At 54.4% G+C, this 15,440-nt stretch overlaps 3 protein-coding genes and 1 non-coding gene across 7 annotated transcripts; 1 reads left to right on the forward strand and 3 right to left on the reverse strand.

Annotated features, from left to right (window-relative positions):
• Nucleotides 1–1,592: 1,592 nt before the first annotated feature.
• Nucleotides 1,593–1,696, reverse strand: LOC141570306 (small nucleolar RNA U13). The gene has a single exon (XR_012494311.1). It is a non-coding gene; the product is annotated as a small nucleolar RNA U13 (small nucleolar RNA).
• Nucleotides 1,697–3,384: 1,688 nt separating this feature from the next.
• On the forward strand, nucleotides 3,385–6,846 carry CD63 (CD63 molecule). 3 transcript variants are annotated; one of them, XM_074325596.1, is made up of 8 exons: nucleotides 3,385–3,565; nucleotides 4,348–4,424; nucleotides 5,283–5,459; nucleotides 5,640–5,714; nucleotides 5,817–5,912; nucleotides 6,017–6,157; nucleotides 6,416–6,499; nucleotides 6,686–6,846. In XM_074325596.1, exons 2-8 carry the CDS (start codon nucleotides 4,359–4,361, stop codon nucleotides 6,749–6,751), a joined length of 705 nt encoding a protein of 234 aa, XP_074181697.1. In that variant the 5' UTR covers nucleotides 3,385–3,565; nucleotides 4,348–4,358; the 3' UTR covers nucleotides 6,752–6,846. The 3 variants fall into 3 exon arrangements, with proteins under 3 accessions (XP_074181697.1, XP_019597950.2, XP_019597951.2); XM_019742391.2 differs by lacking the exon at nucleotides 3,385–3,565 and adding an exon at nucleotides 3,669–3,817; XM_019742392.2 differs by lacking the exon at nucleotides 3,385–3,565 and adding an exon at nucleotides 3,771–3,965.
• An 815-nt stretch (nucleotides 6,847–7,661) lies between these two features.
• RDH5 (retinol dehydrogenase 5) lies at nucleotides 7,662–11,306 on the reverse strand. Of its 2 annotated transcripts, none has more exons than XM_019742390.2 (5): nucleotides 11,051–11,306; nucleotides 10,128–10,455; nucleotides 9,700–9,958; nucleotides 8,269–8,432; nucleotides 7,662–8,007 (listed from the first exon to the last, which is right to left on the reverse strand). In XM_019742390.2, exons 2-5 carry the CDS (start codon nucleotides 10,435–10,437, stop codon nucleotides 7,784–7,786), a joined length of 957 nt encoding a protein of 318 aa, XP_019597949.2. In that variant the 5' UTR covers nucleotides 10,438–10,455; nucleotides 11,051–11,306; the 3' UTR covers nucleotides 7,662–7,783. The 2 variants fall into 2 exon arrangements, with proteins under 2 accessions (XP_019597949.2, XP_019597948.2); XM_019742389.2 differs by having other exon boundaries at nucleotides 10,128–10,474.
• A 538-nt stretch (nucleotides 11,307–11,844) lies between these two features.
• BLOC1S1 (biogenesis of lysosomal organelles complex 1 subunit 1) lies at nucleotides 11,845–15,440 on the reverse strand. Its single transcript, XM_019742394.2, has 4 exons — nucleotides 15,357–15,440; nucleotides 14,562–14,634; nucleotides 12,321–12,453; nucleotides 11,845–12,046 (listed from the first exon to the last, which is right to left on the reverse strand). The coding sequence occupies exons 1-4, from the start codon at nucleotides 15,415–15,417 to the stop codon at nucleotides 11,936–11,938; spliced, it is 378 nt and encodes a 125-aa protein (XP_019597953.1). The 5' UTR covers nucleotides 15,418–15,440; the 3' UTR covers nucleotides 11,845–11,935.

The following is a 15,440-nucleotide window of genomic DNA, read 5'->3' on the forward strand; positions in this document are numbered from 1 at the left end:
TTCTGTTATCTTCACAACCGTCCTGTGAGGTGAGGAAGGGAGTAGCTGTCCTCCTGCCTGCCTGCCTGCCTGCCTGGGAGGCAGCTGAGGCTCAGGGACAGTGAGAGTTTACCAAAGTCACCCCACTTACACATGTGTGCATGAGGAGCAGAGCCTGTCTCGCACCAGGGCTTCTGACGTCAGGGTGCTTCTTGCTGGTGGTGGGTATGGTGCACCCAGCACTAAAGTTTGTGTGTCAAGACCCTCGTTCTTACCTGCAGGTTGCCCCTGAGTGAGTGGCTTCATTATTTCAAGTCTGACTTTCTTTGAAGCAAGGATGTAAGGTGACTTTGGCAATGCTGATGTTCTCTTGGGTACCATGGTGCGGTGACCTAGCCTTGCCCCGACAGCTGGGGGAATCAGAGCTGCTGTTACAGTGACTATATCAACCAGTAGCTGAGTGCTGCTGTCTCCACAGAGCCAATGTGTGGTATCTTCTTGGGGCTGCGCTCAGCCCTGGTGCTCATTGGGTCTATCACTGGCCGTCTGAGGAGCCCATGCTGGGGTGGTCCCTGAGCCTTTCTACCAGTAGGACCCATAGAACCACAGATTTTGATGTAAACCTGCTGTCTGGGGGCTACCATCAAGCACCCATGCTCCCTCATATCCAAAACGGGACTCTAGATTTAAACTTCAGGCCCCCAATTCAGACCCAACTTTTTGACATTAAGTTCCAGCCACCACCCTTCCTCCCCTCCCCAGTGAGATGGCTGCAATGCTGATGCATCCTTCGTTTCCTTTCTCCCATCCCCGTCTCTTCTTCCTTCTCCCCACCCCTCTCCCTTATGTGTGGTTTCCCCTCTCATATCCCCCAACCTTTTCCCTGTATTGCACCCTCCTTTATTCTCTCCTCTACCTCCTCACATCTCTCCCAACTTTCCTCAACCCTCCTCTTTCTTTCTCTTTTCTCCTCTGCTTCTCCATGTCTTATTTCTTTTCCATGCTCCTGCCTCTGCAGGTGGCAGTTCTGAGTTCCCCTGGGCCTCTCCTACCAGGGCATCTGCTTCTCATCTCTGAGTTGGCCTCCTCCCAGTGGGACCCAGGCAGAGGACCCAAGGGCCCTGCTGAGTGGAGGGGAGAAGGCGTCTGGGCTCCCTGTATGGTTGTGGGCTTTAGGAGGTCTCGGGCACTGGTTGCAAGCTGCTGTGCATTGCATTGGGTCAGGCCGATGCCTATGTGCTCTCCGATGGCACTACCTCACCGCCTTCACTTGGGACACCAGTGGCCACCATGTCCTGCTTCTGGCCCTGGGTGAAGTTATGGTGGAGCTGGGGCAGCCTGGCTTTGCTTTGTGGGGAGGGGCAAGGGTACCCCTCTGTGTCATCTGGGTCTCTTCCCACTTCCTCTCCTCCTCCCACAGGTAAGCAGTCACCCAGTCAGTCCTTTGATTTGCCTCTGAAATGCCGCTCAGAGTTCTCTCCTTTCAGTGGTTCCAGCCTTCACTAGCTCTTTGATGGACGTTGGCAGTGATGTCCCAGCTATTTTCCTTTCCAGGCCACCTGACACCCATTCCTACTCATTTCTTTTTTTTCTTTTCTTTTTTCTTTTTTTTACGACAGACGGGTAATGTGCCCATGTCCTAACAAGGTTTGAGGGAGGCACATCTCACACAAAAGTGTGAACATGCAATCATCACACTTATGAACTACCAGAGGATCCTACTCATTTCAAAGTTGGCCCAGTACTACTTTCGAGAGAGATAATTCACTCTCTCGAAACTTCCCAACACTCCCATTGCCTTTAGAACATTCCTAACACAGCCTTCTACGTTCCTAACAGTTCTGTCCCCTAAACTGTCTTCCTTGTGTTTTCATCTAGTGTTTTGTGAAGTACTCCAAAACAAATAAGATGTATTTCTCCCTTTAACATTTTAGTATGAATCGTTAAAAAATAGAGTAATTTTCTTACATATTCATACCATCATCATAGCTAACAAAAATATTTTCTCATGTCTAATTCTCAGTCCATATTCAAATTTGCCCAGTTGTTCCCAAAATATCTTTCAGGTGGTTTGATTGAATCAAAGACCAAGCATTATACTTGGTTGTTACGTGTCTAAAGTTTCTTAATCTTGACTTTAGACCACCTTCCCTCCCGTCTATCTTTTACCACCACATCCTTCCTGAGCCTTTTGAACCACCCACTCCTATCCTGCCATGGACTTTAAAACTACTCCTTTTTTACACTTGGCCCTTTCCTTGTCCTTGGAACTGAGAGCTTGCCCCTTTATTCTCTAAAGTCACCTCAGAGAGCACCACCCACTTCCGTGAAATCCTTTCTTTTCTTTTTTCCTCCCTGGGCTGAGGTACCACTTGTCCCTCCCTCTGGGTTCATCCAGCTGCCACCAGATGTTTCTGTCTGTTCACAGTGTGGACTTGGTTCTGCCTGCTGGCGGAGGGTAGGGCCACTGACTTCCCTGCTTTGCTGCCCCCTGCCCTGTGCCTACCACATGCCTGGTATCTAGAGGCAATACAATAAAGAAACCTTTGAATACGCCTTTCTCCAGCATCTTCGCTCCTCCTCCACAGCATGCCTCCTAGAATAACTGGGAAGCAAGGTCCGGAATGGGCTTGGTGTGTCTTGCTGGAAGGCTGTGACCCTGGAAATTGGTGCTCAGCACAGCCCAGATCTCCTTCCTTTTGCTCACACAGTTTCTTTCCTTTGTGTACACACACTGAGACTCAGGAAGTGATTCTTGAGGCAGGATTGTAGGAATCTAAAGGGTGGGGCGCAGGCTGGGGGAGGGAGAATGTGCTGGCTGCTTCTGTCCTTGGCCTATGCACACAGCAACTTCTGGGGACCACCACCGCACACAAGGGAGGGAGGCAGCTTGAACCTCTCACCTCCACTTCCAGCCCTCACCTGGCTTTGCACTCTGGGATGAGAAGGGCTGTCTGCTAGGATGGGGTGGAGAAATCCAGGGAGTATATGTCATGTCTCTCTTAGTGCCCATCCACCACAACAGGCTGATCAAGGAGTGGTGGGAGCACAGACCTTGTCAATCTTCCCACAGAGGGAGGGACCTGACTCTGCTGGATCATAATTGACTGGATGGGATGGCCTGGTGAAGGGTTTTCTCCCCTTCTCAGCCTGCTACTCAGAAGCCCTAGAAAATGGAGAAGAGACTTAACAGAGGGGGACAGAAACACCCCTGTAGAATGTTGGGGGACTCCCAGGGTATGAGGCTGGGAACTTTCTCTGTTTACTCTGGCCACACCCGATCCCAGGGAGCCAACAGCGCCCTCTGCTGTCGGGGAAGGAGAGGGCCTTGAAAAGAGATGGAGCCCGAGGAAGGGAGGGGGGGAGGTCTCTGGCCGACCATCTTGTCACCTTGCCTCAGCTCCGCCACCCGGCCCGGGCACTCATCCCTGCTTTGGCTCTCACACGCCTCCTCCGCTTCCCTGAACCAGAGAGAACCCAGCAGCGCTCCGTCCCACTCTTCTACCCTAGTTGGCACAGGATTGGAGGCGCCATAAGAGACCCAGGCACCCAGAGGTCCTGCTCCTAGTGCTCTCACTCGGCCGGGGTGGGTGCTATCTCCCGGGTCGGGGCCACGTGGCCCTAACCCAGCGCGGGTTCGGCCCTCCCCTCCGCTGGCTGGGTGACTCAGGCCGCAGCTGTTCCCGCGTCACATGAGGGAGGCCGGCGGCCACTCGGCGGGGGAGGGGGCTGGAGGCCTGGGCGGGGCCGCGCGGCGGGCGGGGTCGGAGCCGGGGGGCGCAGCTAGAGAACCCCTGACCGGCGGCGGGAGAGGAGCGCACAGCCTCGAGGAGCCCAGGTGAGGCGCAGGGTTAGGTCCGCTGCGTCGTCGTCGTCGTCGGATCGCCGGCAGCCCCCTCCTCCAGGCTGGCCCCGGCCTCCGAAGACGTGCGGCGCCCCGGGCAGCTCCCAGGCCCTCGCAACTTTGAAAAGTTCCAGAGGCCCGAGTGGGTTGGGGTGCCGGCCGCACCTATTTTTTTGGGGTGGTCAGAGCGTAGGGGAAAGTGACGGGCGGTCGGGCTTGGGCTGAGGACCGTTTTCGGGACTGGTCTGCCGGGGAGGGGTGCTTAACTCTTGGGGCTGGCGGCCGAGAGTCCGCGCCCTCCGATCTGTCCTGGGCCGCGGGGCCGACGAGCTGGTGCGGGCTGCTCGGCGGTCGCCCCCACCCCTTTCGGGCCGAGGAGAAGAGGGGGCTGGGAGACGTAGATCCGGGTGGGCGGGGCCGGGAATGGGGGCCGAGTAGGGAAGGCCTCGAGGGCCGGCAGGGAGCCCGGAAACCGAGAGCCCCCTCGGCGAGTTCTAATCCCCCTCCCCTCCCCTCTGCCCCAGGCCCGTCAGCCATGGCGGTGGAAGGAGGAATGAAATGTGTCAAGATCTTGCACTACGTTTTTCTGCTGGCCTTTTGCGTGAGTGGGGAGTGGGGACGATGGGGGCGTGCTGGCAGGGTGTGGGAAGACTTGGCTTCCGATAGCTGAGGGCTGAGGGACCAAGAATGAAGGCAGCTGGAGACCAGATGTGGAAGGAAACCCCGGGGAACAGCTGAAAACTGCACGGCCACCCCCTCCTCCAGCCTTCTGGGACCTCTGAAGCTGATTTGGATGAGAATGGTCAGCCTGAGTGCGCAGCACCCTCAAGCTCCAACCCCTCCTGGCCCTTCCTGTCTGGTGACCCAATCACTTGTGATAGGGGCAGTGGGGCAACCAGCCAACGGCTGATGTTATCTCCGGGCTACAGGGCTACTCTGCCCTCCCCAGCCTCCTTCCTCCTTTGGGGCTCTCCACCTCCTCTTTACTGGCTCTCCACCTCCTCATTCCTCTTCATTCAATCCCTCTTCACCCCTCCCAGCTGCTTGTGGGTGGGGAAGGGCTCTGCGCACCTCAATTTGCTCCTTCCCTGAGAGGCTACCATTCGTCCAGGGAGGGGCACACTATACTTGTCCCCTTTTCCCTGGCCTAGCTGGCTGGAGGAACCCTAATCACAGCTGATGGGGATGGGTTGGGCATGGAAGATGATGAGAGGGCACTTCTGGGAACCCATGAGGCCCACAGGAAGCACTACTCTTGGTTAGGAATATGTGCCCTGGGGTTAAGGCGTTATGGGAACTTCTTTAGGGCAAGGATGGGTCATCCTCCTCCCCCACAGTCAAAAGTTTCCTGGAGGGGTGAGAATCTGTCCTTCCTTGATGGGGTTAAGTCTGTGTCCTGGATGCACCCCAGGGGTGTGGATTGTGGGTCTGGGCTAACCCTGACCCGCCATTCTTGCAGGCCTGTGCAGTGGGACTGATCGCTGTGGGTATAGGGGCCCAGCTCTTCCTGAGTCAGACTATCAACCAGTGGGTCATGTTGCCTGTGGTCATCATCGCAGTGGGTGCCTTCCTCTTCCTGGTAGCCATTGTGGGCTGCTGTGGGGCCTGCAAGGAGAACTACTGTCTTATGATCACGGTGAGTAGGGTGTGGGGCCAGTGTGGGTGCTTGGGACTTCTGGAAAGTCACTTCTGTGGGGGCTCACGAGGGTGGGTGAAGTGAGGAAAATCTGTGTGAGTGTTCCAGAGACTGGCTGGGCCACAGCTGGCCCACCCTTACCCAGACTCCAAACCTGACTCCTGTCCTTTGCTCCTGCAGTTTGTCATCTTCCTATCTCTTATTGTGCTGGTGGAGGTGGCTGCAGCCATTGCTGGCTATGTGTTTAGAGACAAGGTAAGCAGGGAATAAGGGGAGGGCCCTGTGTCAGAGGCCTGGCTGCTCTGGCACCCAGGTGCCCTGAATTCTGACCTCAACAGTGTTCCTCCCTACTCCCAGGTGATGTCAGAATTTAATAAGGGTGTCCGGCAGCAGATGAAGAATTACCCAAAACAGAACCAGACCGATTCGTTCCTGGACAAGATGCAGAAAAAAGTGAGTGGGGTTGCTGGGAGCAGGGGTAATGGGAGGAGATTCTTATCTCTAGATTGAAGGTGGAGGTTCACTTCACAACCTCCCCCAAATCTCCTCTCTCCTAGTACGAATGCTGTGGGGCAGCTAACTACACAGACTGGGAGACCATCCCTCTGGAGCCCAAGGGCCGAGTCCCTGATTCCTGCTGCGTCAATGTCACCCAGGGCTGTGGGATTAATTTCAGTGTGAAAGAGATCCATACTGAGGTAGGCAGGAGGCTGAGATGAGGTAGGAGGGGACTTAGGAAAATTGGGAAATGTTTTAAGAGGTGAGAGGAACCAGGAATGGAGGTGGACAGGGTTGGGGCTCTGGGAAGTTGGGGATCAGGGATGGGGAGGGGATATGGAAATGTTAGGGGTGGTGGGGTGAGAGGAACAGAGGGTGGGGGAGAGACAGATGGACCAGGGGAGATGGGTGGGAGGCTCCTGATTGTGTTCTTACCCTTGGTGCCTGCTACCGTTCAGGGCTGTGTGGAGAAGATTGGGGTCTGGCTGAGGCGCAACATTCTGGTGGTGGCTGCAGCAGCCCTGGGCATTGCCTTTATTGAGGTGAGAGGTGCCCTTGGGACTCATTCCAAGGCATCTGGGAAGTAGGGGCAGTGGGCAGGAGGGTGCTGAGCAGGAGGTACGTTCTGGGGTGGGGAGCCCCAGGTATATTTAAGGTCTCTTGGATGGGTTGGGGGTACCTCGCCCTTCTGACTCCTCTCCATACCTCCTCCCTATCTTTCCTTCTAGGTCCTGGGAATTGTCTTTGGCTGCTGCCTTGTGAAAAGTATCCAAAGTGGCTATGAAGTGATGTAGGGGGTCTGGTCTCTTCAGCCCCTCATCTAGAAGAGTGGGGTAGTATATTCCACATTTTTCAATTAAACGGATTATTTTTTCAGACTGAAAAGACAGTCTCAGTTTATCTTAAAGAGTGATACTTTATCCCTTCCCTCCCCTCCATGTTCCTGCCTTCTGGGACTGTGTTCCATTTGCACCTCCGGGACAGGCAGGCCTATTTTGGGGGGTGTTGGCAAAAGGGGATTTTGCTGAAGGCCTTGGTTGGGCTGACAGTGGAAGCAGGGATTGGGAAGAGGTTGTGGCCCTCTGCCCTCCCTGCCTCCTACTCCTGTGCTGCCAGGCTCAGTGCTGCAACATTCATGAAGCCATCTGCAAAAGTCAAAAGGATTCCCCACAAAGGTTCTACTTGGGAGAGACCAGCCCACTGTGTACCATCTGCTCCCTGGCCTTCTGTTCACCTCTGAGAGCCCAGCAACTCCCTCCCCCACCCAGGGGCCTAGCTCCTTTCTGGATGGTGATAAGTTGCTTTGACACCTATGTGGCCAGTGTCCATCCTTCTTGACTAAGATTAGATAACAGAATGTAAGTGGGTACTGCCTTTTTCCCCATGGAAACCACTAAGCCTGGCTCTGACCCTTCCTCACCACCTCCCCTCACCCCCCCAAGAAAAATATATAACTGCTATTCCCACTCCAGACAATGAATTGCAGCATTACTCCATGTAGAAAATAAAGATGTCCAGTAATGCCCTCTGGTGGCCATTCCTTTAGGTGCAGCTTCAAAGATCACCTGGATATGCAAGACGGCCACCTTGTGCCCCGCAGTGGGTGCTAGTTTAGCAGGCACTAAACAGGCCAGAGACCCTGGGCAATAAGGCAGCCTAGGGTAGTTAGCACTCAAATCGAGCACCTTCATCTTTGCCCACCTGTTTGTTTTTTCTAAACAGTACACATTTATTGATTGTCTATTTTATGCCAGGTACCAGGCAGTACCAGGGTGGGGATACATAAAGTTCTTGCACTTGAACAATCTCTTGCTGGAAGGCTGGATTCAATAGACTGCCTGAGCAGGCTTGGGGAGGACCCAGGTGAGCACAGCATCCACCAAGCTGGCTGGCAGGTAGGAGGCTGGCAGCCAGAGCAGCTTGGCATCCCAGCCTGGGCTGTAGCGGGTTCTGGGGTGACGAGCAGTCAGGGCATGCTCCAGGCACCTGCTCACCTTGGTTAGGTCCGGGTCACAGAGCAGGTTCATGACACGCTGCTGTACTTTTAGGTCTGCAGCCCAGTGGGTGGTTATAATTAGCGTCCCTGTCCCACTCCAGCCCATCTCAGGCCCTCTTGTGGGTCCTGGGGCTTGTTCCCCAGTGGAGATGAGAGGAATCCTTAGTCCCATGCCCAGTTTGGAGAGTGGGCAGGCTCCACATGGCCTGGGTGGCATCCCATTCATCCTTACCCCCTTCCTGACTTCCCTGCCCACCTCCTCCCAGCAGGCTGGTGCAGGACTGACCCTTCTGGCATATGGGCCCAGCTACTTACACTTGGTGAGGAAGTCCTCCCCATAGTGGGCCTGAGTGGCTGGAGGCAGCCGTGCCCAGCAGGCCTGCAGGGCATCCTCTAAACTCTCCAGATTTGTCACAGGGGTTTGGAAGAAGCCAGGCTCCACGATGGAGACTCGTATCCCAAAAGGAGCCACATCCCGCCTGGAGGGAGGCAGAGAGAAGTTCCTGGGTTCTTGCCCTCATAAGGAGGGGACGTTCAGGCACATGGATGGGGGCTAAGATGGGAAAGTAATCACAGACCAGGGACTGGGGTCCTGACAGTAAGGGATATCCCTGCTGTCCTGGAATGAGCGGCAAGTGAAAGACAGGAATGGAGGTATTTTTGACATTTGTTTTCCTTTGTATTTTTTTCTATGACCTAGAACAGGTCAGCGAACTTCTTAAAAGGCCAGACAGTAAATATTTTTGGTACTGCAGGCCTAAAAATTAGTGATATATAGATACTTCTATAACAATAAAAAAATGTAAAAACCATTATTACCTAGTAGGCAGCTGGCCCATCTGGCCTGAGAACCAGTTTGCCAACTCCATTCCCTAGCTCCCAAGTGGAAGAACCCCATTCCCTAGCTCCCAAACACAAGGAGTCCTGAGTGCTGGATATGAAGGGTGTAGATTGGTATTTGTTGGAGGAAAGTGGGGATACATCTAACCACCCCGGCACAGATGCAGAAATCCAAGTATAAAGTATGTGTTCCATGTTGCCGATTGGAAAATTAAAAGACTGAGAGATAGGGACAAAAGTCAATATTGAAATTATTTGCTGAGTGATGGTGACAAAGGCAGGCTTCCTTCAGAAGGTTGGCTTAGCTTAGAGGACTCATAATTCTGCTCAAAATTCAGGCCCTGCTTCTGTGTCATCCTCATCAAGTCTCCACTGTGCTCTCAAGGGACTTCAAGTGTTCTTGTCTAAAGATAAGGGGCAGAAGGACAGAGTGACCAGGCTCTGTAGGAGAGCAGACAGTCCTACTGTGGCCTTGGGTAAGTTATGTTACTCTAAGGGTATTAATACCTCCCCTTAGAGGGTTGCTGGGAGAATTAATGAGAAAATATTATGTAAAGGTACCAGCTCATCATAATAGTTAATAACAACACTAATAATAATGATAGGTTTTTGGGGGCATTTTCTACATGCCAGGCACTGTTGAGGCCTTACCTGTACCTCATTTCACTCACAACACCCATGAGGCAGGTCTTCTCATCTTGATTTAACAGACAAGGAACAAATGGGGGTAAAAAGAACTAACTTTTAAGGTCACAAATCTCGCATGAGAGGCTTGTATTTGAGCCCATGAAGTCGAGCTCTAAACTGTCACCTCTGAAGAATGCCACTCCTTGTGTTTTAATCATCTCTGCAGGGCAGACACTAATCCCAGACCTTTGGGCTGGGAGCCAGGGCCCTGCCCCTCACCTCAGGCTGTCTGAGAAGGCCTCCAGGCCAAATTTAGAGACACAGTAGCCACCACCATTGGCTGCTAGGCGACCCAGCACGCTGGTGATGTTGATCACCCGGCCCCGGGCCTGCTGCAGTAGGGGTAGCAAAGCAAGGGTGACCCCGATGGGACCCAGTGTGTTCACATTCAGCACCCGATGGAAGTCATCCCGGGTCAGCCATGGCGTGGGCCCAATGATGCCAGCCACACCAGCATTATTCACCAGACCAAAAAGCCCTGTGGGGAGGTGAGACAGACACTGAGTGTAGTGGGGCATTCCCATGGCCCCTCTCCTTCCTGGGGGGACCTGAGCACTGCTCCTCCCCCTCAGAGTCCCTCTGGCTTCCCACAGCACCTGCGAGTGAACACCCTACACCATGTCCCCCGTGGCCCCAGCCATACTCACCCATTTCCCCAACACGTGCTTCCACCCACTTGGCTGCCCGCTGAATACTCTGGGGATCAGTGACATCCAGCAGGGTGGTATGGAGGCGGGAGGAGGCCACCCGCTGTAGGTCCTCTGCCCCTGAGGGGGTCAGGCAGCTGGCCAGGACTTGGAAACCTCTCTGGTCCAGTCTCAGTGCCAGAAGCCGCCCGAAGCCTGAGTCACAGCCGGTGATGAAGACGAAGGCCTCACTTGGGGGCAGGCTCTGACGGTTCCTGAGCAACCACAGCGCTGCCCAGAGCAAGGCTCCGAGCAGCAGAGGCAGCCACATGGCCTCAGCCCAAGTGACCTGCAGGTGGCAGCCGAGGCTGGGCAGCAAAACTTGTCTAGTTTATTCCAGTCCCCAAGACCTTGCCCCTAATATCCTCCCCATCTGAAAGTCTCTGGTCCCAGCATTTTGAGAAATTATCTGCTTGGCAGACAAATGGCAAATTATGCCTCATCTAGGCAAAGCAAGGATCGGGGCTGGCCATGTATTTGCGGCTAACTTAACGAAAACCAGCTGAGCTGGGTCCCGTGTGCAGCCCTGCTGCACAGCAGCAGGAGGACCTTATTTGTTGTCACCTCTTCTCTCCTGCTAAACCAGGGACATCTGAACTCTGAACTCTGGGCCTTGTTTTAGGAAACACATACATGCAGAGTCCTGCATTTCATTCCTGGTGGCCCCAAACTTACTGTGTAATGGTGACCATCTCACTGAGTCTCTGAACCTGTTTTTTCATCTGCCAAGTAGAACTAACACCCACCATGCCCACGGGGGAATTGTGGAGGATCAAAGGGGGAGACTGTGTGAGGAAGCACCTTAAAAGCTTAAAGCTTTGAGTTATCAATACATGTAATATCTTGCAAGTCTTCTGCACCCCAGCTCCCAGTACCCTGCTTACCTCCTCTAGGGAAAGTTAGCAGGTATTACAACGCCAGAAGCTTCTTCTTTTGCTTTGTTTGAGAGACTTTGCTCCCAGTCTTCCCAGGCTACAGCTAAGGCCGAAGTCCGCAGCGGTGGACTGGGTGCCAGAAGTATTAAGTGCACGTGGGCTGTACTGGGGAGGGCGAGGAGGAGGGGCCAGGGAAGCTGGAGCCCGCCAGCTCAAGCCAGGGCTTGGCACAGGCCAGGCATGCCCAGACCCCCTTCTGGGCTAACTTTTCCAGTCAATGTTTCTGACCACCTCTGTCATGGATTCCCAGGAGGAGGGATATGTCAAGGATGACAGCTGCCCCTCTCTGTTGGTGACCTTGTACCTGCCATTCCTCCCCCTTCCCAGCCCCGAAGTGTCCCCACATGCGAGTTAATCTCCCACCTGGCCCAGACTCATGACACTGCTTAGCACCAGGCCGGGAGAGGCCATAAGCACGTGGAGAGGCAGATTGCCAGAACCGGGATCAGACCCACTCCCTGTCTTATTTCTCTGCAGGAAACTGAAGTCCTGAGTTAGGAAGCTTGGGGCAGGGCCCACGGGGACCTTCTCTGGGGCTGTGTGGGAACTTTCCCCCTCTGGTTACCCAACAGACACCTGCACCAGGCCAGAGGAGGAAAAGAGAGTTGGGATGTAAGAGGAAGCTAGTTTCACCCTCTACCCAAAAGGTGCCCGTCCATTAGGGAAACAGTTTTTGACCTTTCCACTCCCCTCCCACCCCATCAGGCTGAGCTAGTAGCTCCTGAAAAGGTACCACAGAGAAATGGAAGCTTGTGTTTTATTCGTGGGCTGTCAGCCCCACTTCTGCCCCATGGGGAGGTAGGAAGAGCAGGGTAGAGGGGGATGGAAGAGGGGCTAAGATGGGGCCGACTGCAGCTGTCCTTTGTAGACGTATTCCAGGGCGGTGGCAATGGTGCGCATGTCCAGCTCGATGCTGCGAGCCCAGTTCTCCACATCCCCGATTTCCTAGGAAGGGGCGGGGGTGGGAATCCACAAATCAGGGTGGGTAGAGTGTGGCTTGGGGAATGAATGGGGGCACTTTCCACCTGTCTCCTACAAAGGCCTGTACTTGGACCCACCAACTACCTTTACCTTTTTCTAGCTTTTCTGACACTGGGGCCATAGATGGGGCTTCTGGGATCACCCCTACTTCCTCCTTTACCCCAGGCCTGAGGTGACTCACTGGAGGTATTCAGTGGGGGCCCAGGACGGGGCTGGTGATGTAGGGAGTGTGGCCCACCTTGAGTGCCTGGTTGAAGTTCTCCACCATCCCGATCCATTGGCCAGTCTGCTTGGCGAACTGGGCGGCCTGCACCTGCAGGGTCTTCACCTCATGGTCCAGTTTTCTCTGGTTCATGTAGGCTTGGGCCACACTAAAGGTTGGAGGAAGGAGGAGAGCAACTCATCCACCTGGTAGGAGTGGTCTCTAGGACTAATATACCACTGCAAGAGTAGGGGGCCGGCCAGGAGTCAGGCTGGGCAAAACCTCATGATTTTGGCCATTCTGGGATAGGATACAAAGGACACTAGTATGTGCAAATGAAGCCAGCTCCTTTTTCCCATTCCCAGGATTCCCAGGAAAGCCTCGCTGGGAGCTGACTAGAAACATACCATCCCCTACCCCCAAAAGGAGTTCCTGAAGCTGGGTGGGGGCAGGGAGGGCTAACCTGGGTGGGGGGATATGCCTGAAGAAGCTGGGAAGGAAAAGAGGGCACAGGGAAGCTGGGAAAATCCAGCAACAGGGAGGGACACATCTGGCAGTGATTGGAAGCCCAGAGATCTGTGCAAGTAGTTGGGAAGGGAACTTGGGCCACTCCCTGAATCTGGGGTGGGATGGGAGAGCAACCCCCTCCCCAGGAACTCAGGGTAGAGAGAAGATCTCCCAGGGGCTGCTTCTTGGCTCTCAGTCTCTCTTCCAACCCTTCTCCTTTCGCCCACACAGATGAATGAAAACACATGCACACTTTCTACTTTTCTTCTGCTCTATGTAATAGCTTTTCTCCTCAACCAAGGTGCTGGCTGCAGTTACCATTACTGCCAAGATGTTGGTATCACCAACTCTCTGCCTGCCCTCGTTCCCCCACAACCCTCCTGCAATAACTGCATAATAATTGTGCAATAACTGTTTTCTCTTATTGGCTGGTGAATCTTTCACTTCCCACCCCAAAGCTCTAGGTCAGCTGGGATACTCCACATCCGGTGCCCCCACCCACTGGAATCTGTGGGGGCTGGAGGGGGCACGGGGTTGGTGGGGTGGAGAGAGTGGGAAGGACACCTGACAGGGGCTGGGATAGACGAAGCCTTTGTGTTCCTTTCCGGGGAATGAGAGGAGCCGTAGGCAGCAACACAAAACCCTTTCTAATCTGGCTTTGGCTTAGCTGCCCTCTAGACTGAAAGTGAGGGTGGCCCTTAGCAAAGGAAGAGGAGAGGGAGAAGCCAGGGCTAACCTCACAGCAGAGCCCAGGAGGCACCAATGTGGGAAGGAGGAAAGGGGGTAGACCCTGTCCCTTCTCTTTAGGGACAGCTGGGCCACACTAAGAGGTGGTGTAGAAGCTGAAACAGAGCAGGGGGCTCCCAATGCTTCAAGATTTCCCTTTGAGTTCTTAAAAATCTCAGTTTTTCTTGTTGACCTCCTGCTTTCTCTTATTCACACTGAGTAAAGGGAGAGGTCTGGGGCAGTGGTGGGGGGTAGGGGGAGATCAGAGGCTCCAACATAGCCTTGTCTTCCCCTAATCTTCCCCAGAAATGAGTAATGAAGATGACAGCCCCTGCCTGGCTCAGTTGGGTGACTCAGTCTCTGCCTTCACAACCAAGCTATTCTACTTGCTCTGGGATGAAAGGCATCATACTGCCTCCTTTCTTTCAACAGACGGCCTATCAAATCATCACCTCTGCACTCTTCTGGGTCACTCAGGGTCAAGAGACAATATTCTTTGCTCCTTTTCAAGTCTTTAGTTATTATTGGCATTCTCTTTTAGGACTGGAACAGGGGGTGGTCCCTGGAAACCCAGAAGGAAGGGCAGAGACAGCCTGGCTCTGCTGTAGCTCCTGGCATAGGTTCTGCTTTCACCTCACCAGCTGTGCCATCTCCTTCCTGACAGCTGCTCCCCAGGCCTGCCAGAGGGTGGGAGGTAGAGAAGGAGAGGGTGGTAAGCTGTGGTGAAGGAGGGTGCCCTCCCTCCCACCAAAGTGACAGCTGGACTTGGAGGGGTAAAGGGAAATGGGCAGATGGCATCAAGTTGTGAGCACTAGGGGTTATTGTGGGGAGGGGAAAATCTGGCTGCTTCTCCAACCACTGTGGCTGCTCCTCCCTGCCCAATTTAGGGGTCAGAGCTGACTCAAGCCTCGCTCCATAAACTTAGACTGGGTAGGGAATGAGTGGAACGCCTCACCCCTTCAAGAGCACTCTGCCCTTCGCTAGACCTTGCCAATTCCTAAACTTGGGCAGGGGCAGCTGATGTCCATGGAAAGAGGTTCATACCCCACATTGAGGTGATCCACCAAAGCTTCTGTCAGGCAGGTCGCTGCAGTGATAGCCTCTCGCCTCCTCTTCTCTGGGGGGAGAGGAAAGGAACCGGAATGGCGACTTGGTTTGTTGAGGGGTGGTGCTGAAGGTTCCCAGCCCATTCATTACTATTCTGCTAGTTGCGGGGACACCTCAACTAATCTCAGAGTGCCAGACCTGAAAAGGACTTTGCCAAACACAAAGCAAGCCTCTTCATTTTAGAGGTGAGGAAACTGGTACCCTGAGAGGGGAAGCGACTCGCCAAGGGACGCTAACGAGTTAGTGGCAGTGTCCAGGACTCCAGACTCCCAGGCACTCTTTTCTCACTTTTTTGGCCTAAGGATTGGTAACTTCGGATTCCCAGGCCGGGTTCAGGAAACAAGGGCCCCACGCCTGTTTCGATGATTTCAGGCCTCCAAGAATCCAATCTCTGTAGGGTCCCACACACCCTCCCCCCTTCAGGAACGTCCTTTCCCACTTCCAGGATGAGAGGCTGCCTGGACCAATCGGCACAGTGTTCCGTGAGCGGTGGGCGTTACTAGGGGGCGGCCGAGACCGAGAGTAGGAGGCGTTTGCAGAGGGAGCCGGAGAGCTGCTAAAGGGAGTGGAGCCCGTTGGCACGGGAACGGAATTTCCAAAAAAGCCACCTCCCGTCCCCTCCATGCCCGTGCAACTAGCCCTCGCCCTTCCCGGGATCTGGGCCGTTACTCGAGGTCCAGGCTCGGGGTGAGGCTAGGCCGCGGCGCGAGAGAGACCCGATGTTCGGCTCACCCTGCAGCTCCTTGCGTTCATTCTGCTTGGCCTGGTGTTCCTTCAGCAGGCGGGACAACATGGTCGCGTCAGGCTGGGGGCTGG

Source organism: Rhinolophus sinicus, linkage group LG02 (genome assembly GCF_036562045.2).
Source record: "Rhinolophus sinicus isolate RSC01 linkage group LG02, ASM3656204v1, whole genome shotgun sequence".
In the NCBI taxonomy this organism is placed as follows: Eukaryota; Metazoa; Chordata; class Mammalia; order Chiroptera; family Rhinolophidae; genus Rhinolophus; species Rhinolophus sinicus.